This window comes from Camelina sativa, chromosome 15 (genome assembly GCF_000633955.1).
Source record: "Camelina sativa cultivar DH55 chromosome 15, Cs, whole genome shotgun sequence".
Taxonomy (NCBI): Eukaryota; Viridiplantae; Streptophyta; class Magnoliopsida; order Brassicales; family Brassicaceae; genus Camelina; species Camelina sativa.
This window is the reverse complement of record NC_025699.1, coordinates 14,506,019-14,531,045: the sequence shown is the minus strand read 5'-3', so window position 1 is coordinate 14,531,045 and position 25,027 is coordinate 14,506,019. Positions and strand designations below refer to the sequence as shown.

Here is a 25,027-nt window from a genome sequence, read left to right as displayed (position 1 = left end):
GATGAGGATAGTCTTACTTCCTTCTCACGTGGCACAGTCCTTCTCCTACTCAAGATATTAGTTTTCTTCTTCTTTATGTAATACGATGATGAGGATAGTCTTACTTCCTTCTCACGTGGCACAGTCCTTCTCCTACTCAAGATATTAGTTTTCTTCTTCTTTATGTAATACGATGATGAGGATAGTCTTACTTCCTTCTCACGTGGCACAGTCCTTCTCCTACTCAAGATATTAGTTTTCTTCTTCTTTATGTAATACGATGATGAGGATAGTCTTACTTCCTTCTCACGTGGCACAGTCCTTCTCCTACTCAAGATATTAGTTTTCTTCTTCTTTATGTAATACGATGATGAATCGTATCATAGTATGGAACTATGGACTGGTAACTCCTTTTTTAACTCCAAAATAGCATCTCTTTGGCCACGGCGGCACAAGAAAATGAGGCTTGAAGCTTTTATAGTAATCATTTCATCTCCAAGCCAATTGCATTTACTTTCATAAGCAATACAGATTCTAGCAAATTTTTAACGAAAAGATGTTTATCTTTTCCTACCTATGAGCTCGACAAAACTTGGAATGGAAACTCTGAACTAAAATCTCAAGGCAGGGGAATCTCTTAGCTCCGTGCAGCTCTCTTTTGGCCACGAGCTTTGCTGCTTGTTGCCTTCTTTGAGGCTACTTCCTCGCCCTGCTCATTGTCACTTCGTCCACTGTCGTCAAAGCTTTCAGTTCTGTCTGTCGACTCTTCCTCCTCAACTGCCTTCCCTGAATCTTCTTTGTCCCTTAGCGCTCTCAGTTTTGCCTTCTTTGCATTCAACACAGAAAGGAACTGCATAGACAAGGTATAATATCAAATACTAAACATGAAAATATCCTTTCACAAAGACTACTCATCACTAAAAATAAAGCAATTAAGAGATTACAAAAGCCAACGATTCGAATCTAAACAAGAAGAAGGTGATAGATATTAGATAATGTACATGCCTTTGCATAAGTTGCATCCTCAAACTCTGTTTTTTCTTTGCAGAGCTTTTCACCTTGCGTGATACATCTCTCAGCTTCACTTTTCATCTTCCCAAAAGATCTCGTCTTGTTCACAACTTCTTCCTATAAAGTATATTCATAAGAACTAAGATCACCATCACATTCATTGGCAAAAACAGAATACGAAAAAATCCTTAGCTATTTCATTCTCAAACATAACAAGAAATCCTCAAAAGTGTTAAGAAGAGTCATACACTTAGCCTTATATTAGCCTCCATAAGAAAATCCAAGACCCCAACAGTGATCTTCTTGTTATCATGTGATGGTTTACACTTCCACCTCCACTCAAGTTTAGTCCCTTCTTTCTCAAACGTCCAAGAGAGCTGTAACCAAAACACAACATCACAAAATCCTCAGACTTACTCAAACATTTAACAAACCATTTCTTCACCAAACCAAAAAGATCCAATGCTAACTTGATTCTAATCAAAAGAAAGTAACATTTTTCATGAACTGACCCGTTTAGATCCCTCAAGAGCATCAGAGAAACCATAGACAGAATCAGGCTGTTGAAACCCTAAGTACTGCTCGGCGAGCTCCAAATACTCCGATACAGGTTGGTCCCATTGCACCGCTCGCTCCGCAACCTCCTCCTCCGTTGCTTCAATTCCGATTAAAACCCGGAAAAAAAACATCAAATCCAAGAAAAGTTTAGTGACAGTATGAATTTAGGGGTTTTATATTACCATTGCAAATCCAGGAAGAGGAGCCATCGGTGACGGAGATATCAAAACGAGAATGATACCAAGTGCCTTTGATGAAAATTGGATCGGCGCCGGATATTTCAAGGCGGAGACATGTGTGTTTCGTTCTCTCCGATTCAACCATTGCTTCAAATTCAAAGTCGCCGACGACGATTTCGGGAGTCAACTCTGATGGTAATGTCAAATTTGTTTTGTTTCGCTTACGTGGATGCTGAGTCAGCTTCTGTATTAAATTTTTTACATTTTAGTGATTTTACTACCATTCAGTTTTCAATTTATTTTCGTTTACTTTGAAGCTTGGCAAAACTATCATAAAAATTCCTAACAAAAAGAAAACAAAACTCATCATAAAATTGAAGAATATCTAATTTCAGTTTTGCAAATTTTTGTGTTTGATATTTGTTCTTTCCTATCATCCTCACTTATAAAGTTAGAATATACCCTTTTTAAAGTGTAATGTTTTACTTTTGTATTTAATAACCTTGTTTGTTATTTAACTAGCTAAAGCAAAATTTTATTTATCTATTGACAAAATTGTTTATAAAATAAAATGCGAGAAAAATACTTTTTAGAGACACAATAAATTTCTATTTTTTAGAAAATTGAACAATTCATTTGTTAATGAAAACTCAATAATTGAACTAATTCAAGGACTGACATTGTTTTTACGATGAGGTTAAGTAAGTAGACGCTGCCAAATTACAAAGTAATATCACCTTTTCAAGTTTGAATCTTCTTTTATTTTCATTATCAATCGCGACACATTATCATAAATATTTTAAATTGTTAGATAAATTAGAGTTTAGGATCTATTTTAGCATAAGATGTTTGAGCTTATATCCGTTTGAGCTATAATATGTTTTAACAAAAGATGTTGTACTCATCATGTACTAGTACAACAATTTTCCACTATATTAACCATTTGTTTGAATTTACTATTATGATATCAATTATAGTTTTTTGGTCAAGTTTGATGTACAACTTTCCAAATTTGAATATAAACAAAACTCATCATAATTGAAGAATATCTGAATTAGTTTTGCAAATTTTTGTATTTGATATTATCCCTTTCCTAACATCCTCACTTATAAAATTAAGATAGATGGAAAAAACTAAAACAAGAGAAAATTTTGTGAGATAGCACTTTTATATTTAATAACCTTTTTTGTTATTTAATAAGGCAAAGCATTTCATTTATCTAATAAAAAAGTAGATTATAGAAAAATTTGGATAAAAATATTCTTTAATATACGCAGATTATCATCATCCGAAAATACGGTTCCATTTTTGTGATGCGTTAAGCAAAAGTTGTAAATTTCAAAAAAAAAAATGAACAATTCAATTATTAATGAAAACGACTAGGATATATGCAACCTAAACGACTAAGATTTATGCGCTCAACCAAAGAACAAGAAACGTTTTTTCTACTTATAAACAATTTTGCGTTAATATATAAATGTAACAAGTAGAACATATGATATTTTGAATCATATAGTTTTGAAAGTATATTGGAATATAGGCATACACATACACATAGTCATAGACTCAAATCCATATGAGAATGGCTCAATATGAGTAATGTTTGTCAGTTGTCACTATTCTCTAATGGTTGTAACCACTACGTCTTCTTCGGCCACCACAACTTCGTTTGCCACACAAGAAATGTTATTTTTGTCAACATTGATTCAATGAATTATTTTGTGTTTTACCACGTATTAATGATGACACAAAATCTTATTTACAGTTATTTTGGTTTGTAAAATATTTGACAATAAAATTTATGTTTTAATAGACATGACTAGTGCTTTTTTTTTTTTTGACAAAAAACATGACTGCTAATATCAACACTATGTTAGTATTTTTCATTTGTCCTCGGAATCTGTTTGTAATGGACTAATTGTGGTCATATTTTAACATCAAAACATACACCGAATCCGTAAGACGAATTATTTTGTAAAATCACCTAAGCTACAACTGCGACGTCTATATACATCTCCCAAAAATATAAAATATCATATAATTATGAAATTATTTATTGTTTTTCTGTAACCATCTTTAGAGAATTATTATTATTATTACAGACAAATGGGACCGACCCACTTATTTGTTGGATAGTCTTTCTTTTACTCCACTCAGCGCATAACCTCTATCACACACAGCTCAATCATCCCACGTCTTCTTTTTCAAGTTCCCTATCTCACCCTTAAACCTATCACTGATTCGATTTTGACCCTTACTTGTAACAAGGGCATGTCAGGGATACAAACAATAATGAGATGCTTATCTTAAAATTTAAATATTAAACAAGGGTGGTGCAATGTGTTTTTCAACAAGAGTTTAGGTGTGGGATAATCTAAATCAATGAGCAATTAATAAGATTGGATGCAATGCCAATAAGGATGTTATGTCTTTTCTATAATCACTTTACCTTATTTTTGTTTAATTTATGGATTCCTTGCCAAGTCCACAAAATCACGTTTTTTATATAATATCATTTGTGTTAAAATGTGTTTTTTACTTTAATGGTTAAATAAATGATGCTTCCGTTGAACCATGTTATAATTATGTGCTTTGGTATGACTGAAGATAGTAGTAGATACAATTTTAATATTTTAAAACTTGCTAAGTAATCAACCAATGGCAGTGATGAATTTTGTATGGGTGTAAGTAAACAAAATATAACAGATGTACTTTTGACTACTTGCACAAAAATACTATAGTTTGTAGCCAAAATTATAAATTGGACTTTGGAAATAATGGTCTGATATCTTGTCTCTTTGTGCGGTCATAATGATTGTCTGATTATATTCAATTGTAGTTCACAATTCACAGATATATAAAAGGAAATTTGCATAATTGCCGGAAAAAACTTGTCCCACACTAGCTGAAAGCTATTATAATATTAGGAACCAAATCTTTGTAGTTTAGTGATTTTGTTATTGCTAATGTTGGTGAAGACTCGAAAAGATTATGAATCGATTTTACATGAACACATGTTTAACCTCTCAAGCTCAAATGAGTTTACGTGGTCTAGTGACTTTATTTTCATCTTACACTACAAACTTTGGTCACAAGTCTTTGATAAGGTTAACCGGATTGAATGTAATTTATTATGAATTGAACTCAAAGATTCTAGAATTTGTAATTGATTAAAAACTAACTTATCATAATCTTAGTGGTTAAAAATTTTACAATGAATTCGAGGAGCTCAAAAGAAAACATACGATTTAAATCATTGTTTGTAACGCTTTCAATAGTAAAAACAATCATCTTTATTTACATACTTTGACGTTTGTCAATTCCCCAATACTAAAAGTAGGTAAAAATGAACTGAAACGTTATTATTGGAGTTTGCTAATGAAAATAGTGCAACAATCATTGAAAAGATGCTAGACATAAACAAGTATGCTATTTCTTGTTTTTATTAACCAATCGAACATATAATTGATGTAAATAAATAAACAAAAGTAGCAAGTCTATAAAAATTTAAAGCCAAAAGAAAGTATATAAAAGTTAATCTCGAGTAAACCTAAATACCTAATTGACAAAATATTAATTAGCGTGGAACACTAATAAGAAACGGTGTCTAGTAACGGCGTTAGCACCGACGAGGAAGGAGATGGTATAAAACACACACGCCAACATAAATGGTAATAGTATCATCATTCTCATCACAACACAACACGCAGAAGAGAGAGAGAACAAGGAAACAAAAAAATAGGGAAGCGGTTACAATTTCCCTCGTCTATCACAAGAACAATGGGTAAGCAAATTTTAATCCCTACTTCGATATCATCTATGTTTGATCGTTTCTTGTTGCAGCTTCGAAATTTGGTTTGTGATTATAGAGTTTTCTTGATTGCGATTGATGACCATAGTAGTTCCTAATTCGTAGAGTAGTTGAGAATTTTCGAGCTGCATGTTCATTTTTGTTTGAATGCAAGAAGTATCGGTTGTTAAACAACTGAAATTTTGAGTTTCTTATTTGTTAAAATTTGTTTATCAAGTTCTTTGTTTTGCTTGATTAAAAATTTAGTTTTGTCATTACGAAAATATTAACTTAGAAAAGTCTAAAAGTTTTATGTTGGCCCAAAACCATGATGATTTATGCGTTTAACAAAGTGTCTTTTCTTTGTTGATTCTTGACTATGCAAAAAAAAAGATTTTTTATTTTGGGTTTGTCTAATGCAAAAAGATTTGGCCGTGTGTACAGTTTAATTTATCTTTTTAGAGAAATTGATACTTGATTATTGTTCTTATTATTATATAGGTACGTTTGATATGCTTAGAATACTATATTACTTTCCTTTAAACAACAAGCTGTATTCTTCTTTGATGTCCCTACATTTGGTTAGCGCCTAATGCTTTTAGGAGAATAATTTATATGGTTAGTTGAATTCTTGGTCATCGTTTGTAACTAAGTATACTTTAGTTATTATACTAATAAGGAACCTGAGTTGTATTGTCTGTGATTTATATAAGGAGGCATAGTATAGTATCGTTTGTTGTGATAGACCAAATATACCATAATATTGAATTGTGTCGTAAACGCGCTTGCGAAGTAAGTTTGTGTTGGTTTCACATAGGTTTTGTGTAATATGATTATCTTTCTTTACTTATATAGTTGACTTGTGTTGTGGCAGATATCTGTATGGACAAGGAACCAGATGGTGTGGTGGTCTATGCGAATGGTGATTCTTGTAATCCAAACCAAGAAAATGTTTCTGAGCCTCTCTTAGATTCAGTATCACGCGATGATACTAATGCACATACAGAGCTTCGATATACAGAAGAGAACATCGAAGCGAACGAGTATGATGTTAAAGAGTGTACTAGTGAGATCCCCGTTGGTAAGCCAACAGGAGATGATTTTGAGTCCAAGGATGTCACTAAGTCACTTTTACCTGCTAAGCATGCTTCAAAGTCAGTTCGAGGGAGTAACAAAACTAGGAACACCGTTCCACAGCCGTTTTCTTTAGAGACTGAGAAGCGTGCTTCATCTACACGTTCGTTTACGAGTGAATCTCTCGAATCAGCTGGGTTAAAAAAGTTTCCGGATGGGCATAGTAAAGTAAAAAATCAGGCCACAAAGGTTAGAGTTTATGCTATAATAACATATTGTACTCTCTTAAATGTATTTGATTTTTCTAAGCGTACGTAAGGCCTAAGTATCTATTTACGACTGTAGGTAACTAGGAAACCATTGCAGCCAAAAAACAAGAAGCTTTCAGATGAGGAAGATTCTTGCTCTGTTGCTTCATAGTATGTTTCTTTCTTTTTAACTTACATTTTTCTACTCATTTCTCTCCAGAATATGTGATAATATCAAGTCTTGACTTCTGTTGACAGCGCTACGTCGGGTGCAAAGTCTGCTAAATCAAGAGCTGTTGTCACCGCAGCTCCTTCGTTTCGATCCACTGAGCGGGCAGAGAAGCGGAAGGAGGTGACATTTATTTTTCTTTATTAATTAGTTACTTCTATACCATTTCCTCCACTCTTAGGAGCTTTTTGATACATTGTGTATTGACTTTTAATTGGTTTTATGTTCTTAAGTTCTATACAAAACTGGAGGAGAAACACCAAGCCATGGAGGCCGAGAAAACGCAAAGTGAAGCAAGGAACAAGGTAAATACATTTATGCTAGAGCTTTACAAATTCCTTTATCACATATGTTGAATGTTTCTCACATATCCTCTTCCTCTCTTTGTATGCTTGGAACTCGAAATCTGAAGGAAGAAACCGAAGCAGCCTTAAGGAAGTTAAGAAAAAGTTTGAGGTTCAAAGCAAACCCAATGCCAAACTTTTATCACGAAGGGCCTCCTCCAAAGGTTGAACTTAAGAAGGTAACACACAAGGTTGTCTACAATTTCACTACAACATTCACATAAAGAGAAATTACCCCTAAACTTTAAAAACCATTTCTAGTGTAAATCTTGCATTATGTTTATACCTAAAACGGTGTACATACACAGCCTCCTCCAACTCGAGCAAAGTCGCCAAAACTAGGACGGAGGAACACAAAAGAAGGGAACAGAGCAAAAGGAGCATCAAGGCGGCATGAAACTCTAAAGACTCTAGCGATCTCTAAAGAAGAGCATGATGATGAGACCTCACATTTGGAATCGGAGACCGCTTTTGCTTGCTAAAGAGTCCTTTTTGGTCACAACGAACATGAGAGTTATGTTTCCGTTGTGAGAATGTGTGGGATGCTTGTGTTTTTTAACTTATGATTTGAAGTGTAAATGTGTGTAATTTAAAAGTTGTTTATGCCGTGTTTATGAATGTGTGTACACTTAGAAATAAGAATCTTACTGTTGTGCTTTTGCTTGTTTTTTAAGTTATAACGAATCTTTTGTTCATAATAATTTTTAGACTCGACGAAGCCTATATATTACCTAGCATGGGTCGTTAACTCGTTACTCGTGATGAGAAGACCATAATAAATCAAGAGTCTTGCATAAACTTTTAAGGGCCATAGGCGATTAAAAAAATAATTGTGGCTCTTTTCACTATCTATTTTTTTTTTTTTACCACAGTTAAGAAATAAACAGAACTAATCATGATGAAAATACTCAAATACAATGTACTTAAACCTTTCTTTGACAGGAAAAGAAAAATGTCCAAACCTTTAGAATAAATGTTGGGACCCTGACTTTGTGAATAGAATAATATATGGGGTCGAAGACCATTGCCTTTATTTATACAAAGATTTTGTCACGGCTCTAATCATAATAATAACATTATACTATTATTTTCAAAGAAAGTAGGTTGTTTGATCAAAGCTGTCATTATTGGTGAGAAGTTGGTGGATCAAATGAACTGGTTATTCCTTAATCATTTCATTAGTTGTTTGATTATGTTATCAATATGTTGCAAGTTGCAACTTGCTCCATCTTTCCAAAAGTATATTCAATCTTTAAAAACGCAAAAAAAATGAAAAGATTTTTAGTTGTTGTCGGTTCGTATTGCCAAAAAAAAAAAATGTTATCGTCTTTTCCACTCACAATCTTGATTTCGTAGGACTAATATTCATTGGGCCTAAATGGGCCGTAGAATAATATGTGGCGCAACGATAGTGGCTTCACTTCAGGTTCTCTGAGTTCTGACAGATCTCTCAGAAGAATCTTATCCAATTTCCCAATACAGATAGCAATCTTGTATGTACCACATTATCACAGTCACTATCCAAAACTACACGTGTTTCTTGAGTTCGCATCGACTCTAACGCTTCCTTCTCCAGCACATGCAGAGCTGCACGTGAACGTCTCATTCTCATTTGTTTCTACACTAATAGTCTACCTCAATGGATTATGGAATTAACTACTACATGAAGAAAAATAAGCTGTGATTAGAATAGTCGTAATGGATTATGGAATTAATTAACTACTACATGAAAGCAAAGTGGAACAGATCTAGTTATTATGTTTGAAAAAGTGGGAGTCATACGTTTAAATCCAGACTTTTTAATGATTTATTTACTTTGTACTCCCTCCGTTTCTTAATATATGATGTTTTAGAAAAGTTTTTTGTTCCATGATATAGGATGTTTTCAAGTTTCTATGTAACTTTAAAAGTAGTTTAATACTTTATATTATGCAGTCTTGTTTATAATTAGTTGAATTTTTTTAAAATAGTTATTTCTTAATCTGCATGTTTTACTCAAAACATCTTATATTTTAAAATAGAGAAAATATTTTATATTTGTTAGAAACAGAAATATTATGGTTATGGTAGATAATTTGTTTGGTTTGTCTGAGTTTGATGTCCTACCTTACCTTTACCCATGGATTTTTTTTTTTTTTTTACTTTCTACATCCTATTTTTGCCTTGATTACTAAATAATATTTTATGTTGCTAAAATTTATAAACCAATGAAACCTCCAAAACATATTATAGATGTTGACGACAAAAAAAATAAACACATTAATTTTGTTTATATAAAATAATAATATCCAACATAAACTTAATATATTATGAATAGTTTGATATAGTTTTGATGTTAGCCTGAATTCAAGTTTTGTGAAATAATCCTTAGACCATCTTTACCGGTGATTTCTCTCACCGTTACTCTTGTATTTGAGGCCTAAAACATAATAAAAAAAATTCATTTTTTGGTCCATTAACAGGAGAATCGATTCTCCCGGAAGGAATTGAGGAACGCATTAAGCAACGCTACGTGGCGCGTTTTGGTACGTTGATACATTAAAAAAAAAAAATTTGTTTTTTTTTTCTATTTTCTTCCTTCTTTCTTTCCCAGTCTTCTCTCTTTTCTCTAAGGCGAATCGACTGAAAACCAGAAAAATCAATCGATTCTTCTCTGTTTCGCGACCCTCCCTGCCGTTATCGTCATCTGGATAATTATCTCCACCGGCGTGACTTTGGGCTGGAGAGATGGTCACTGGCCTGGAGAAATCACCAGACCTCTCTTCCTCCTTTGGTATGTTTCTTCTTCTTCGTTTTTCCTTTCAATTCTATCGGTGAATACTCAATTACGGGAAACATTTGGCTCTCGGTAAGCTTTTTGGACCATATCCTCCTAATTTTAAATGATAGAAAGGTTGAACGGTTACCTGTTACAATCAGTTTTTGATTTTTTTTTTGTATGTAGATGATTGGAATCGATGATTGGTTTGGAACTTGCAGTTGCAGGTTAAAATTGCAGGGAATGTTTAGAGGGATGTAGTAGAATCACTCAAAGGTAAATTCTCAATCTGTTAGCTCACAAAGTTATATTATTACAGAAATATAAAAACTTTGCAGAATGGTCGAAGGATTGCAGATGTTTGTTTTGAAGAAATGGTTTATGTGATTAACTCCAAACCTTTTTTATGAACTGTGAGCCTTAATTTCAATTTCAGTTAATGTTTCATGTTGTCTTCAGCAAAGTGTATGTATGTGGGTTTTGTATTTTTTTTTGCAGCAAATTTATTAGTTTGGATCCTATGTAAGTAGTTTCTGCAGCAAATTTATTAGTTTGGATCCTTGTCATGGAGATAATCATGAAAGGTTAAGATTTTCTCCGCTAATATTTGTGTTTGTGAGAATGACTTTAGAAAAAGACATATAAACGAAATCTCTTTCTCTATGTATTGCAGTAATGACGATGATGAAGCTTGAGGGAAGTTATTATTCTCAAGAAGAAGAATAAGAATCATATTTGTGTTTGCGGTGTTGTTCATCAACTGGAGAGTGGTGTTCTGCAAGGTTTTATAGCAGTGAAGAGTGGTGTTCATGAAGTGGACACATTGGATTGTCTAATTTGAAAAGGTATGGTCCTCTACTTTCATATGTTGTTGTTAGGTTTTGTCTGAGTTTCGACTCTGTTATTGTTTCATAAATGTTTCAGTTGATTGTTTCGATTCTGTTCGGTTTTGTCATAGTAGATCCGAGGTTAGAAGGAAAGTACATGATCAAGCCAGTGCAGAAACTAGCGGTTGTAGCCAACCTTTGCCTTGCTAGGAACCGAAAGGCGCGTCCAAAGATGACCAAAGATGAGTGAATATTAAAAGGTTTGTTTTTTTTGTTTGTTTATGATTGCAGAATTCGCAAGAGAACATGGGGGACTATCTGTAGATGTTATTAAAAAAGCGTTTAAAGAAACTGAAGAGGACTTTTGTCATATGGTTAAATGATCTCTCTCAATGAAACCTCAAATGGCTACTGTAGGATCTTGTTGTCTTGTTGGTGCCATCTCTAATGATACTCTGTATGTTGCTAATCTTGGGGACTCTAGAGCTGTTCTTGGGAGTGTTGTTCCAGGAGATGTTAATGATAAAAAAAGTGCGGTAGCAGAAAGGTTATCTACTGATCATAATGTTGCTGTTGAAGAAGTTAGAAAGGAAGTTAAGGCACTTAACCCTGATGATTCACAAATCGTTATACACACTCGCGGAGTTTGGAGGATTAAAGGCATTATTCAGGTATAGTTATATATAGTTCTGGTTGGCTTGCTTGCTTGCGTGATTTCATTTACATACCATTTCTGATGAAGTTGTTTTATGATTGTGTTTTCATATATAAAAGTTGTAATCTGATGGTGTTTTTTTTTCTTCTCTTTTCATTAATATAAATGGGGGCTTACGCTAATGGTGCATCCTGCATCTTTCAGAGCTAGTAAGCAGAACAGCTATGGATGTCACGAGCTTTGCTCCTCCATGGGTCATCTTAAGACACGCTTTCCGGTCAGTAGCAGCTTCTTGTGAACCAATGATCCAGATATAGTTGCAACTTTAAGGTACAAGTTTTGAATGGTAATTTTCTCTTCTTGAGTTTTGTTCTTGTCTACATTTGAGTGTGTTTGTCAATTTATATGTGTTGTGGTCTCTTTTGTGAAGGGGATGTATTTTCCAATGCCACTTGATTGAGTTTCTTTGTTTGGCTGGTTACTTTGCTAGGTCTTATATTGTTCATGTTGTTGGGTTAGAAAGATTGCAGAGATGAGATTGACGACAGACAGATGGGTTTTCGAGGTTTTATTTTTTCTTTCATCTCACAGTAAGTGATCTTTTCGGTGTGATATACATTGTTGAAAAAACATAATTGGGCAATGTTAATGCAGGATGCTAAGACAAAGAATGTGGAACATGTCTTGATCTTGACTGGGGATCATCTCTATCGGATGGATTACATGAACTTTGTGCAGGTTAGACTTATTCTTCTTATTTGAATGAATATGTTGTTGTTTGACTTTGGTTTTGCGGACAAGAAGTCAGTGTCAGTTTTGCGGACAAGAAGTCAGTTTCGTGTTGAGGACTTTGGTTTTGCGGACAAGAAGTGACTTTGGCATTGTTGTTTGAATGAATATGTTGTTGTTTGACTTCAGTTTCAGTTTCAGTTTTTGTTGCATGAGCTTTTGCGGACAAAAAGTAGACAAATATATTATGAGTTTAGCGGACAAGGAGACAAAGATATAATGGCAAGGCTCTATTTAGCATTTGGTTCAGACTCTGTTTTCTACCAAAAATCCCAGTTTTTCTTGCTTAAAGTGCAAGCTTTTTCTTCTTCCTCTTTTGTAAATCAAGTTTTTAAAAATTCAAATTAAGAACTTTGAATTAAAAACTTTATCATTGATAATTACTAAACACAAATTACAAAATTATTATTTAAAAAACTGAACAATCTTCTTTGGGTTCTCTAGTAAGGGAAGAATTTTGCAAAAATACTTTGCTTTACTTAAATTAATATTAATTATATGATTAATTAATATGGATTTAATATGAGAGTAACTTAAGAGAGGTACTCCACTAACGATGCTCTTAGCTTCTAAAGAAAATATATCTTTCAATATTCGATTAAATTTTTTTGTTTCATTCGGTGTGAAAAGTCTGACGAAACTTGCGGTGATGAGAAGATTTATGTATAGAAATATTCATTAGAGAGAAAGAAGTAAACATCTATCTAATTGTAGATGTATATAGACCATAGAGTTAATATAGAACAGCCTTAATAGAAATGTAAGATGAAAATAATGGTTTTGTATGAATTCGTATCACTAGTACTACAAGAGAAAAAAAAATAGTTTATTTATCCTTTCAGACGTTTGGATATAGAAATGTAAGAGGAAAATAATGCCTATGTAGGAACTCATACTACTACATGAGAAAAAAATAGTTTCTTTATCCTTTCAGACGTTGGAAATATACATGAGAATCGTTGTTATGCGGTAACAATGTAAAATTTTACATATATCAAACTAAGCGTTGTATTTTTGACTGTGCTCATATCTTAATATTTTTTTAAAAAAATCTCATTTTTGTCACCAAAAAGTAAAGGACATAACAATATTATTTCCGAAATACATATTTAAGAAAGTCAGAGAAGAGTGGAGGTTCCTCGTTAATATGACATTTGCAATTTTGATCCATGATCAATTCTAACTGCAAGGATGATAGTGATGGCCAACATACGGCTAAAAAGGAAGAACATATTTTCGATGACAACAATTTAATAAAGGACACTATAAAAAGAATGTTGTTGCAAATCCATTTATGTCTTCTTGTCTTTCCAAAAGATTAGTAATGAACAAAAATCACCTGAGCATACTTACTTATCATTCTCTCACACAAACGAAACCTCATTTTTCGGACGGGCTTTACTTTTGTAAGTTACATTTAGGAATTAGGATAATCCCTTTCAAAACTAACATAAGCGATAATTACAGATAAATGCGACCGTTTATATATAAATAGGAAAACATTCTTAAAATAATGATGATGAATTGTCGCCACAGAGTTCAAAACACATTTTACCAAATAATTTTCATAAGTCAATACTTAATAATAATTACATCTACGCCATTATAGATTTTATTTGAAATTCATAAAAGAAATTAAAACTATTTGTTATTTTCCAAATTTAATAAAGTGCACCTCTTTTGTTAACATCTAATTTTGTAATATAAAATATAATGTCTAATTAAATTAGTAATAAGAGTAATACTCATATATTTACATTTAAAATACCGAATATGCCGCTTTGGAATTTTTCTAAGTATAGAAAATATTAAGAAACTGAATAACTAGATCAAAATAGTTAAATAGACTAATGAAAAATATAAAATCATTAAGTTATATTATCTTCCGAAAATTAGTATCAAATCCGATTACTACTAACCGATAATGAAATCAAATAATTAAATTATCGAGTAATATAATGTATGTTTTTATGGTTCCATAAGAAATATGCAAAATTGTTATGGTTAATCGGTAAAACATTAATTATATAAACTTGATTTTTAAAACACACAAAAAAATATTACCATAAATGGTAACGTTTTATCAATTTAGGATTTGAGCATTAGAAATAAAATAAAATTTGAAAGCAATGTAAGATATATATACTCTATAAAATAAAATGGGCATTCTCAAAAATGCTCCTTTTTCCATACCCCTTTTTAAAAATACCCCTTCATGTTGACCATTTTTAAAACTACCTCTCTTTATATACAAAATGACCAAATTACCCTTTTTAAGTGACAGCAAGAATGTACAGTCATCAAAATCGAAAATATTTTTCCGCCAAAAAAATTTCCCGCTAAATGTTTTTTTCCCGCCAAAATCGAAAATTTTTCCCGAAAAATTATTTTTTCCCGCCAAAAAAAAAAAATTTCCCGCCAAAATCGAAAATTTTTCCCGCCAAAAATATTGAAATTTATACCTTTTAAAAACATTGTAAACGCTTTTAAAAAACTTTTAAAAGCGTTTACAAGGTTTTTAAAAGGTTTTTAAACACATTGTAAACGCTTTTAAAAACCTTGTAAATGCTTTTAAAAAGCTTGTAAATGCTTTTAAAAGGTTTTTAAACACCTTATAAACACTTTTTAAAAGCATTTACAAGGTTTTTAAAAACCTTTTAAAAATCTTATAAAAACTTTTACAAGGTTTTTAAAATCATTGTAAAAGCGTTTACAAGGTGTTTAAAAACTTTTTAAAAATCTTTTTAAAAACCATTTGAAAACCTTTTAAAAACCTTTTAAAAACCTTTTAAAACCTTTTAAAAACCTTTTAAAAATCTTGTAAAAGCGTTTACAAGTTGTTTAAAAAACCTTTTAAAACTCTTTAAAAAATCTTGTAAAAGCCTTTACAAGGTGTTTATAAGGCTTTTATAAGGTAGAAACCTTATAAAACCTTTTAAAAACCTTGTAAATTTTTTTTGGCGGGAAAATTTTTTTGTCGAAATTTTTTAACAAAATTTTTTTGACAAAAAAAATTTTGGCGGAAAATTTTTTTCGAAAAACTTTTGGCGGAAAAATATGTCGGAAATTTTTTGGCGGGAAAATTTTGTTTTTCTTTTTATTGAATAAAATAATTTTCATCTAAGGGTAAAATGGTCATTAAAAAATAAAAGAGGGCAAAAATAAAAATAGCCAAAAAAGAGGGTATTTTTGAAAAGGGGTATATCAAAAGGGGCATTTTTAACAAATTCTCAAAATAAAATTTAAAACTTTTACAATAATGTTTTAATTGATTTTTCAACTCATATATCAACAATAAAAAAACTTCAAAAAATACTTAAGATTTGAGATATGGTGGAAAAGTACGAGAGAATGAGAAAATGGTTTATTGAGGGCCAAACACACGGGTAATCAAAAACATTTAAAAATTCTCTCATCCTCTTCTACTATATTTAACTTTATAATATAACATTATGGATAGTAATGCAAAACATTTAAAAATCTTTGAACGTAGATCAGTTCCACATTCATAATTATTAGTTTTATTAATATCTATTTTCTTATGATAATTGAGATCACTATCAATTACTTCAAATTGATGAATGTCATTTTTGCAACTCAACTCATGGAAGTCACTTTACAAAATATGTACAAGAGATCTCAAATTATTACTATTTTTCTTGGATATTATTTGTCTAAAACCAAGATTGTAGAATTGACAGTCGAGTTTTAGTAACATTAAAGTCATCAATCAATAAATTATCTTATATATCTAAACAGTTTTGTTTAACAAAATATTCATGTATTGAAAAAAACGGTAAGCTAATATTTTGAATAAATTATTATTTAAACTACAATACCGATGTATAACAAAACGAACCAATACATATAATCAATATATGTGCCTTAAAATATTACACAAATCTAAACAAACAACAAAACCGAATCACAAATGAGATCACAAAAACTTTAACTATCAATATTCTAATTTTGTGTGAGAACTAAATTACGAATGTAATCATAAAACTCAAACAAACAAATTATGAAAACTTTTTTCACTATATATTATATATAAAGTGTTATTGATTATGAATTTCATATTTTTGCGAGTATTTATAAATGATATTTTTACTTATTCTTGAACAAGTAAATCAATCAAATGACTAAATTTTGAATAAAATTATAATGTTAGCAAATGTTATTACTTAATTTTGAATAAAACTAACCAAAATTACTTAAGTCATCAATAAGATTGTGAGTTACTTTACTTAAGTTTGGTTAGTTTTATTGATGAGTAAAGACAACTGTTAAGAGAGAGGGTGAATTATGAAAGTAGTGGGTAATAAATTTTAGAAACTTACATACTGTTTCAAAGATTGGTATTTTGTAATTTTTCCATGTTCCACAAAAATTGATTTTCCATGTTCCACAAAATTTGATTTTCTAAAATTTTTAGTTAATTAATATTAAGTTTTTGTAAACTTTAAGAAATAAGCATTAATAAAATTTGAATTATTATTAGTCTATATTATATAATACTTTAGTGAAAAATAATAATGTATTTAAAGTCAATAATAATTGTTTTGTAATTTGTGTAAAAACCTTAAGACATTATTCTTTTAGAAATAGAAGGAGTAACTTTATGATTTTTTTATTTGTAAAAAGTAAAAACACCAACTCGTGTTTTAAAAAGGGAAAAGTAAAAGAAAATTTTTTTTTTTTGGAAGAAAATGCCATGTGGCTAATATTTGTTGGTCAAGTGAATTATGTTTTATAGATAAAGGATACTTGTAATCTTATCCACAACAAACAACAAATGCGGCTAAAAGCGTGAGATTTTTTTGGTTTAACGATCAAAAGCCACGTCATCACCACTGTGCTGTTCCTATCATAACACCGCGCCAATGTCTTTTCTTTTCGGTACAGCAAATATACCAAACTTAATTAATTTTATTTATTTTCAATAATTTAATAATTTCACTACTGAAACTCTTATCTTCTTTGATTCTCTCTTTTTGGATTGCTTCCTTTTCCAATGTCGCTTAGATTCTCCAGTGAAACAACAGAGCCCAATCTGAAAATTATATCTTAGTGCAGATTCGTTTCTAGTTTTGTCATGGATTTATTCAAGAAACCTACATTCGTCGACGTTTTGCTATGTGCAGTTCCGATTTGGGTTGCCGTTATGATTGGGGTTTTGATTGGTTGGTCTTGGCGTCCTAGGTGGACTGGATTGGTTTATTTAGGGTTTCGTTCTAAGCTTCGGTTTCTATGTACTGCTCCTCCTCCTGGATTTGGTGCTCGTCGTCTTTGGCTTGCTTTCACCGCTCTCTCTGTTTTTTCCATTTTCCGTACTCTTTGGTTAAGTCTCGGTTCGAGTTCCAAGAACTCGACGGTTATTAGTGGTTCAGCTCCGTCTTCTAAACCGGTTGATGAAGAAGAAGAAGCATTTTCACGGTTAGTCTGACGAAAGAATCAATATGTTTTGGCTCTGTTACTATTAGTGATTTTTTATTGTTCTTTTGCACAGAGGGAGTGATAAAGGTACAGAGAAAGAGGAAGGTGTTGTTGTGACAGAGAAGGATCTAGAGCATTTGTTGCAACTGCTTGAAGCTCGAAATGCTAATTTTGAGTGGCAATCTATGATGGATAAGTCTACTCCTAATATGAGTTACCAAGCTTGGCGTCATGATCCTGCGGTAATCTTAGTTTTAAAGACTCTTTGCTTTTATATCTGTTAGTGGACAGTTTTGTTCAGATTTTGTAATCAGAAATCTAGTTAGTATGATTTGAATCTTAATTAGAGTCAGAATCCAGTTGCATTGGTTCCATCGAAAAGGTTTTTTGTATGGCTTAGGGTATGATGTTTGGGGCAAGTTTCTGCATTTACTTCTCTGATGCATTAAGCTTGTAGCACATTTTACCTGGAACTTGTTTTTGAGACAGCACTTGGAAAAAGATTCTATGACATCAATGAGATTTAGTTCCTGAAAGGCTGTTGTTATGTTGTTTTGTCAGGCAGGTCCTGTTGTTTATCGTAGTCGAACTGTGTTTGAGGATGCAACGCCAGATATTGTTAGGGATTTCTTCTGGGATGATGAGTTTCGACCTAAATGGGATCCTATGCTTGCTTACTTCAAAACTTTGGAGGAAGATCCTAAGACAGGAACTACCATTGCTCGTTGGATTAAAAAGGTATATTTGTGCTTTTCTTCCTTTTTGATATTTGTATCCCTCTTTATATCTTCTTCTTGATGAACATGTTCCCATTTCTTTTGTTTGCAGTTCCCATTTTTCTGTAGTGACCGGGAATACATCATTGGCAGGAGGATATGGGAATCTGGGAAAAAATATTATGCTGTGACAAAGGTATGATTTTGCTTTTGCTTTGGCATGGATCAAAATATCTCTACTAGTTTGGAATAGTAAAACGCTCGTCTGATATACTGTTTTGGTATTGAATGTTTGTAGGGAGTACCGTATTCAGCTCTACCAAAGCGTGATAAGCCGAGGCGAGTCGAGCTTTATTTCTCAAGTTGGATTATCAAAGCAGGTATGTCCACTTAAGTTTGCTTGACAGCTTTCTAATTTCCTTTACCAGATTGTGTCATGTCTGAAACTAAGCGAGATACCCAAAAATGCAGTTGAATCCAGAAAAGGGGATGGACAATTATCAGCTTGTGAAGTTTCTCTTGTCCACTATGAAGACATGGGAATCCCAAAAGATGTAGCAAAGTTAGGAGTCCGTCATGGCATGTGGGGAGCCGTAAAGAAGCTAAACTCCGGCTTAAGGGCTTACCAAACTGCTCGAAAACCAGGGACGTCTCTCTCACGGAGTGCGCAGATGGCCAGTGTCACCACAAAACTGAACATAGTTTTGGTGGAAACATCTGGAGCAGAGGAAGAAGAGAGAGGACGAGCCGTGGAGAATGCAAGGAAACAAAAGGATCAGTTCGGTGTAGATTGGAAATGGATCGTTGTAGGAGGAGTGGCTTTGGCTTGTGGGCTTCATTCTAGTGCTATAGGCAAGGCATTAATGATTGGAGCTGGACAGAGACTAGCTCGTAGGTGAGATCTTTTGCCTGAGGGAGTCATAATCTTATATGTTTCTGGAGAATTCTTAGACCAATTCTTAGAAACGCAATATGGATTGTGTTGTCTTGTAACTTCATTGAGAAGAGCATAGTGGTCGTAGAGGTGAACCATGCAGAGTAGTTTTGAATTAAGTGCTAAAATTTGGTCCAATGTGTCTTGTAATACAGTTGAAGACTCTGAAGCTTATTGGACTGTTTTAGGTAAAAGACAAAATCTTGCTTTCAATTTTATTTCCATGGAGGTGTATAAGATCCATTTTACAATTTTACTAATCATAATGCCACAGCTCCTAAAAGCTTAATGCTAAAGTTACAACGCTCATTCCATTGTTCTTACGCTTATCTTCAGTTAGCTCTGATGCTGCAAACGAACTTTGTTGCTCGGCAGATCTTTTGATTTTGTATGACGATCCTCTGCGTCAAGTACAGCAGAATCATCACCAAATCCGGTTTCTGATTCATTTGAATCCCAATCTTCATCATCAGTATCAGATAGTTCCCCTTCTGCTACATTCTCACCATCTTCTCCGTCTGCATAAGTCTCTGAAAATGCATCGACATCATCATCTTCTTCTTCCTACAGAGTAGTACCAAGCCATATGAGACCTTAAACACAGATTCTTTTTTTTTTTTTTTTTGGGCAAAAAACACAGATTCTATGATGACTGAAATCCATAAAAAAAAACAGAGTGATTCTAGGTATTTACGTCTGTCTCCTCGTCGCTAGAAGCACATAAGCCATATCAAGCTTGTTGTATAACTCTTCATCACCCTTGTCTGTTACCTTCTCCATTTGTTCCTAATGGAATGATTGCATATTCTCAAGTTAGTCTACCATTGCCGAACAAACTACATTCTGTGGTTAGTCACTGAATACATGATACACAGCATAATTAGACAAAAGCCAACGTAAAATGAGTCAGATCCATTACAATTTCAGCTCTCAGCTGTTCTGCTTTCGCCTGCATCGTAGAAATGTGCTTTAGAAGACCCTGTTGAATGCAAACAGAAAACGAATCAGCTAATGAGTTCCCAAACAAGAAAGCAAATGATGATTTTATTATATCAGCAAACCTCGCGTCTTTGGATCTCAATGGAACGCGCTAAAGCCTTCCTCTTTGTCAAAAGATTTTCCGGCCTCAACATGGTAGGACGCTTATAGTCTTTCCCTCTGTACACGACAATGGCATATCCTTTGGTGACCTTGTCAATAGAAACCAGGATACCACCACTCTCGGCTTCAAGGGCTAACGCCACTTTCTTTACACCGTCAAAAGTTTTAGCCTTCACAATAATTTTGACCAGCTCTCTGTATTTCCAGTGCAAGTGCATGTTCTCCACTGTACCATCAAACACACCTCGCCTACCTGGAGCAACATTTCAGGCTTCTTTTACGAGTCCGAACATTTATAGAATAGACTCGACTACACTCATCTGTTGTTGATAAATTTACCTAGAAGTAAGAAAGCTTTCATTTTTAAACCAAGCTTGCGGAACATAAATCTCTCTTCATCAGTTATGCTTTCTGGGTCTTCTCTTTGCTCTGCAGGCATAAGACACGCTTCCACCTTAGCCAAACCACGTTCAGCTTTCAACAGCTTTCTCTCAGCCTAAAGCAGAAGAGGCAATCCAATTAATTTAGAGAACTTTTTAACACATGGTTTGACAACCTAACTCACAGGTAGGATCAAAGAAACAAGAGACAAGTCAAGAACTCACAAAATCAAGTTTCCTCTCAAGCTTCCTGACAAGATTTTCATGCCTCAATATCTCAACCTCTTGTTTCACTTCGTCTGAATGATCGTCATCATCCAGATTCTTCCCCCACTTACCAGTCGCATCAAGAGTTTCACCAAGAGTACCAGCAGAAACAAGTTTATTAGCAGGTTCAATACTTGGGACAATCAGAGCCGATGAACCTCTTAAACGTGCCTGTTCTTCTTCGTCTTGCAAAGTCCTTGCTAATCTCTCCTGCTCCACCAGAGCGTCAGCTACTTCTCGTGACAAAAAGTTCTTTCCTCTGTAGAAAACCAAGAAGTCTTTGTTCCTAGATAGCATTATACCTCCAGTCAATTTCTGCAGTTACTTACCAAAAACATGATATCAAATATTCAGCTACAAATCCATATAAATGGCAAATGGAGCAGAAATGTATACACAGAACAAGAGATGCTTAAAACTAAAAGTGGACGAAATATCATAGATCATGACAGGGTCCNAGCTTTCAACAGCTTTCTCTCAGCCTAAAGCAGAAGAGGCAATCCAATTAATTTAGAGAACTTTTTAACACATGGTTTGACAACCTAACTCACAGGTAGGATCAAAGAAACAAGAGACAAGTCAAGAACTCACAAAATCAAGTTTCCTCTCAAGCTTCCTGACAAGATTTTCATGCCTCAATATCTCAACCTCTTGTTTCACTTCGTCTGAATGATCGTCATCATCCAGATTCTTCCCCCACTTACCAGTCGCATCAAGAGTTTCACCAAGAGTACCAGCAGAAACAAGTTTATTAGCAGGTTCAATACTTGGGACAATCAGAGCCGATGAACCTCTTAAACGTGCCTGTTCTTCTTCGTCTTGCAAAGTCCTTGCTAATCTCTCCTGCTCCACCAGAGCGTCAGCTACTTCTCGTGACAAAAAGTTCTTTCCTCTGTAGAAAACCAAGAAGTCTTTGTTCCTAGATAGCATTATACCTCCAGTCAATTTCTGCAGTTACTTACCAAAAACATGATATCAAATATTCAGCTACAAATCCATATAAATGGCAAATGGAGCAGAAATGTATACACAGAACAAGAGATGCTTAAAACTAAAAGTGGACGAAATATCATAGATCATGACAGGGTCCTTATTACCTTGAGATCTTCAGCCATTCTCTCACTGGTAGTCGATTGCACACCACGTTTAATAGCAATCTTTGCTAGCATACTCTTTTCCCATAACCTGACCATTGCTGTCGCCAAGCCTTGGAGTTGCCTACTTCTACCTGAAAATCAAAAGAAACTCCTACTCCTCAAAGACTCTATCAGACTCCCAAAGAGTATAAAAAAATTAGAAATCTCATACCTAAAGCAAAGTGGGGAGGAAGAGATCTGGCAAGTCTTCTCAAAGCTGTTGCCTCTTTTGGTCCCAGAGATGATCTTACCCCATAAGGAAGTATCCTGAAAGGCGGTTCATAACCAGGAATGGCGCCTGGAAGCAAATCAGCATCTACAGGTAATGGATTATCTCCCGGCCAGTCCATGAACCTAGGACCAAGACCATCTAACAGTTCATCAATTTCATCTTCATATTCCACTTCTCGTTGAGATGTCTGGTCTTTCTTTTCCACACTAGTTGTCCCCTTCTCTAATTGAGGAACATGAACTTTTTCATCACTATTATCCACCATAGTTGTAGTTTCAGGTAAGGAAAAAGGTGGCGTCTCCTCTCTTCTCTGCTTGTTCCATTTTCCTGATGGAAGCTCATAACTGACACCTCTGTACAAAGAGATCGAAGTCCCTGACCTCCAAATCACTAAACCACCAGTTTTTTTCTGTCATAGAGAGAAAAAGAAAAGTACATTTTAACAACTACCTTAGACTTAAAACAAGCCTTATGCAACCAAACACGGTTATTGGGGGCGTCATAAGAAGCAAACCTCTAATATGTCATGCATTTTTCTCATGTTAAGCGCACTTGCTCCTTCAATCTTCAATCTCACAATCTCTACGCTTTTCCACTTCTCCTTAATTGCATCCACTGCCACCTGAGTCACACCTGCACCCCGAATCCTCATCTTGCTCGCTGTTCGAAACGTCAGATTCCTCAACCTCCTTACCTCTGATTCCGGAAGTGTCATTTCCGCCAAAGAGTATCTATTCTCCTTCTTCGCAGTCCACTCTGCTTCCAACTCCTTCTTCTCCTTTGCACTTATCTTCTCCCAAGGAAACCCAACTTCTCCATTACCAAGTAACGATTCCTCAGTGAATCCACCTCTAACATTCGGTAACTTCCCTTCTTCAACAAAGAATATATCCTCCACTGATCCTTTCTCAATCCTTCTCTCTTGTTCAATCTCCTTATTAGGCCCCTCCTTATCATTTTCCATATACCCATACTTTTTCAATTTCTCCACAATCTTCTCCATTGTACTACCATCACCATCTCTACTACTATTATCACCTGACCCAGAAAAGCTCCCTTCTTTACGATAATTTACAACTACTTTAGGGGGTTTAGGTTGATTACGTTTCTGAACCCTATTCCAATTCTCCAACCACACACCATTACCACCATCCCTACTTAAGCTAAATCTCCTCGATGGAGTTTGATCATTTCTCGAACTAAAGGCGACACCTTTACAATACCCTAGTGAAATTGATGAACTGTACCTTAAGAAACGGAAGCAGAAGGAGGTTTGAAACGAGTAGACAAACTTCTTCGTGACAGTAGTTGGGTAAAAATGGAGACTTGGTTTCATCGCCATTGATGGGTTTAATCACTAAGCAATGTTTCTGTAATCCAATTCATTAAAAAGTTGAAATTTTGCAATAAAAATGTCAGCTTTACCCGTCACGAAGCTCTGGCTCTGTGTTTTTATTATCCATGGCGGGCAAAAGAAGAGTGGAGAGATAACAGAGTCTAGAGCCTTGTTTGGATACAGATATATCTTTAACCCTAACTAAACCAAAGAAAGCACAAAAACCAGCGCATATTATCACATTTAACTTAAACTAGCTAAAATGAGCTGTTCTTTAAATGTACGAAAACGATACCGTTTTAAACCCTCAAAAGTCACAAGCAAGCAAAATCAAATAAACAAAGGGTTTCCATATTTAGCAAGTCCTTTAGGGCATCTGCAGCGGCGTATATATCAACCGTCCCACATATTAATTTGATTTAATTTAAATCAAAATGTGATATTTATGGTAGAAACGTTCCTTCGTAGGGGACTTTGTCTACTCCGTCCGTCGAGCCACGTGGAAGGCTGTGAAAACAACAAAAACTCAACCTCTTCTCTCTCTTTTCTTTCTCTCTCTTTCCCTTTTTCTGATCTTGAAATTTCCTTCTTTTTTTTAACCGGTGATGATATGTCAGTCGCCGGAGCGATTAACCCCGTAGTTGTTGCACCCACTACTCGCCGCCGTGTCACCGATTCTCTAGACGTAATCTCCGAACGACCCTCGAATCCATCCGATTTCTGCAATACAGTTAACTTACCCGTCGTTGGATCAACGGATTTAGACGGAGGAGGAGATGCGAGTGGCCAAGACTCGTCACCATCTTCCGAGAACTCTTCTTCATCTACTGGATCTCATTACCATCACGATCACCATCACCGATTTTAAATTAAAAATAATATTATTTTTTCCAGGGGACCAATTGTGAAGGACACCAATGCTCATACCATACTTAAGAAATTCTCAAAATAAAATTAAAATAATTGAAGGACCAAATATTGTCCTTCACCGATGCATATGCCCTTAGGTCTCAGCAATGATTAAATAAAGAAAGATACTAAACTTAGC

The 25,027-nt window shown here is 34.0% G+C and overlaps 4 protein-coding genes and 1 pseudogene across 37 annotated transcripts in view; 3 read left to right on the top strand and 2 right to left on the bottom strand.

The window, feature by feature from the left end:
• LOC104746787 (DNA repair protein XRCC4-like) overlaps window positions 1–1,916 on the bottom strand; it is an 8,151-nt gene extending 6,235 nt beyond the window's left edge. For 3 of the 5 annotated variants that reach the window (XM_010468312.2, XM_010468315.2, XM_010468316.2), the window contains exons 1-5: window positions 1,731–1,916; window positions 1,503–1,645; window positions 1,239–1,367; window positions 985–1,107; window positions 18–829 (exon numbers count right to left, since the gene is read on the bottom strand). In XM_010468312.2, coding sequence (XP_010466614.1) covers window positions 617–829; window positions 985–1,107; window positions 1,239–1,367; window positions 1,503–1,645; window positions 1,731–1,872 — 750 coding nt within the window. In that variant the 5' untranslated portion in view covers window positions 1,873–1,916 and the 3' untranslated portion in view covers window positions 18–616. Of the gene's footprint in view, window positions 1–17; window positions 830–984; window positions 1,108–1,238; window positions 1,368–1,502; window positions 1,646–1,730 lie in introns of those variants that run through there. The other 2 variants (XM_010468314.2, XM_019236450.1) reach the window with 2 other exon arrangements.
• LOC104746784 (protein WVD2-like 3) lies at window positions 5,385–8,076 on the top strand. 4 transcript variants are annotated; one of them, XM_010468310.2, is made up of 7 exons: window positions 5,385–5,511; window positions 6,392–6,819; window positions 6,937–7,010; window positions 7,098–7,191; window positions 7,302–7,373; window positions 7,481–7,603; window positions 7,721–8,076. In XM_010468310.2, exons 1-7 carry the CDS (start codon window positions 5,508–5,510, stop codon window positions 7,892–7,894), a joined length of 969 nt encoding a protein of 322 aa, XP_010466612.1. In that variant the 5' UTR covers window positions 5,385–5,507; the 3' UTR covers window positions 7,895–8,076. The 4 variants fall into 4 exon arrangements, with proteins under 4 accessions (XP_010466612.1, XP_010466608.1, XP_019092019.1 ...); XM_010468306.2 differs by having other exon boundaries at window positions 6,392–6,840; XM_019236474.1 differs by having other exon boundaries at window positions 6,392–6,840; window positions 7,481–7,591; window positions 7,674–7,878.
• Window positions 9,839–12,811, top strand: LOC104746783. 27 transcript variants are annotated; one of them, XR_760985.2, is made up of 9 exons: window positions 9,970–10,185; window positions 10,392–10,446; window positions 10,509–10,754; window positions 10,844–11,015; window positions 11,132–11,257; window positions 11,415–11,668; window positions 11,857–11,982; window positions 12,143–12,217; window positions 12,307–12,681. XR_760985.2 is itself a non-coding variant. In XM_010468305.1 (3 exons), the coding sequence occupies exons 1-3, from the start codon at window positions 12,185–12,187 to the stop codon at window positions 12,787–12,789; spliced, it is 336 nt and encodes a 111-aa protein (XP_010466607.1). In that variant the 5' UTR covers window positions 12,005–12,184; the 3' UTR covers window positions 12,790–12,811. The 27 variants fall into 27 exon arrangements, 1 of the variants encoding a protein (XP_010466607.1); XR_760981.2 differs by having other exon boundaries at window positions 9,970–10,260; XR_760982.2 differs by having other exon boundaries at window positions 9,971–10,260; window positions 10,520–10,754.
• LOC104746781 lies at window positions 17,362–19,745 on the top strand. Its single transcript, XM_010468304.2, has 6 exons — window positions 17,362–17,877; window positions 17,951–18,119; window positions 18,439–18,615; window positions 18,706–18,789; window positions 18,892–18,973; window positions 19,065–19,745. Exons 1-6 carry the CDS (start codon window positions 17,537–17,539, stop codon window positions 19,490–19,492), a joined length of 1,281 nt encoding a protein of 426 aa, XP_010466606.1. The 5' UTR covers window positions 17,362–17,536; the 3' UTR covers window positions 19,493–19,745.
• Window positions 19,718–24,146, bottom strand: LOC104746782 (annotated as a pseudogene).

What these genes read in the sequence shown, in the direction of transcription:
- LOC104746784 (XM_010468306.2), top strand. An exon ending in TAAAAAATCAGGCCACAAAG is followed by an intron (nt 6,841 to 6,936) that starts GTTAGAGTTTAT and finishes TTACGACTGTAG; the next exon opens with GTAACTAGGAAACCATTGCA. An exon ending in GGGCAGAGAAGCGGAAGGAG is followed by an intron (nt 7,192 to 7,301) that starts GTGACATTTATT and finishes TATGTTCTTAAG; the next exon opens with TTCTATACAAAACTGGAGGA.
- LOC104746783 (XM_010468305.1), top strand. Translation starts at nt 12,185, where the DNA reads ATGAGATTGACGACAGACAGATGGGTTTTCGAG. An exon ending in CAGACAGATGGGTTTTCGAG is followed by an intron (nt 12,218 to 12,306) that starts GTTTTATTTTTT and finishes ATGTTAATGCAG; the next exon opens with GATGCTAAGACAAAGAATGT. An exon ending in ATTACATGAACTTTGTGCAG is followed by an intron (nt 12,391 to 12,570) that starts GTTAGACTTATT and finishes GTTTGACTTCAG; the next exon opens with TTTCAGTTTCAGTTTTTGTT.
- LOC104746781 (XM_010468304.2), top strand. Translation starts at nt 17,537, where the DNA reads ATGGATTTATTCAAGAAACCTACATTCGTCGACGTTTTGCTATGTGCA. An exon ending in GAAGAAGAAGCATTTTCACG is followed by an intron (nt 17,878 to 17,950) that starts GTTAGTCTGACG and finishes TCTTTTGCACAG; the next exon opens with AGGGAGTGATAAAGGTACAG. An exon ending in AATATTATGCTGTGACAAAG is followed by an intron (nt 18,790 to 18,891) that starts GTATGATTTTGC and finishes GAATGTTTGTAG; the next exon opens with GGAGTACCGTATTCAGCTCT.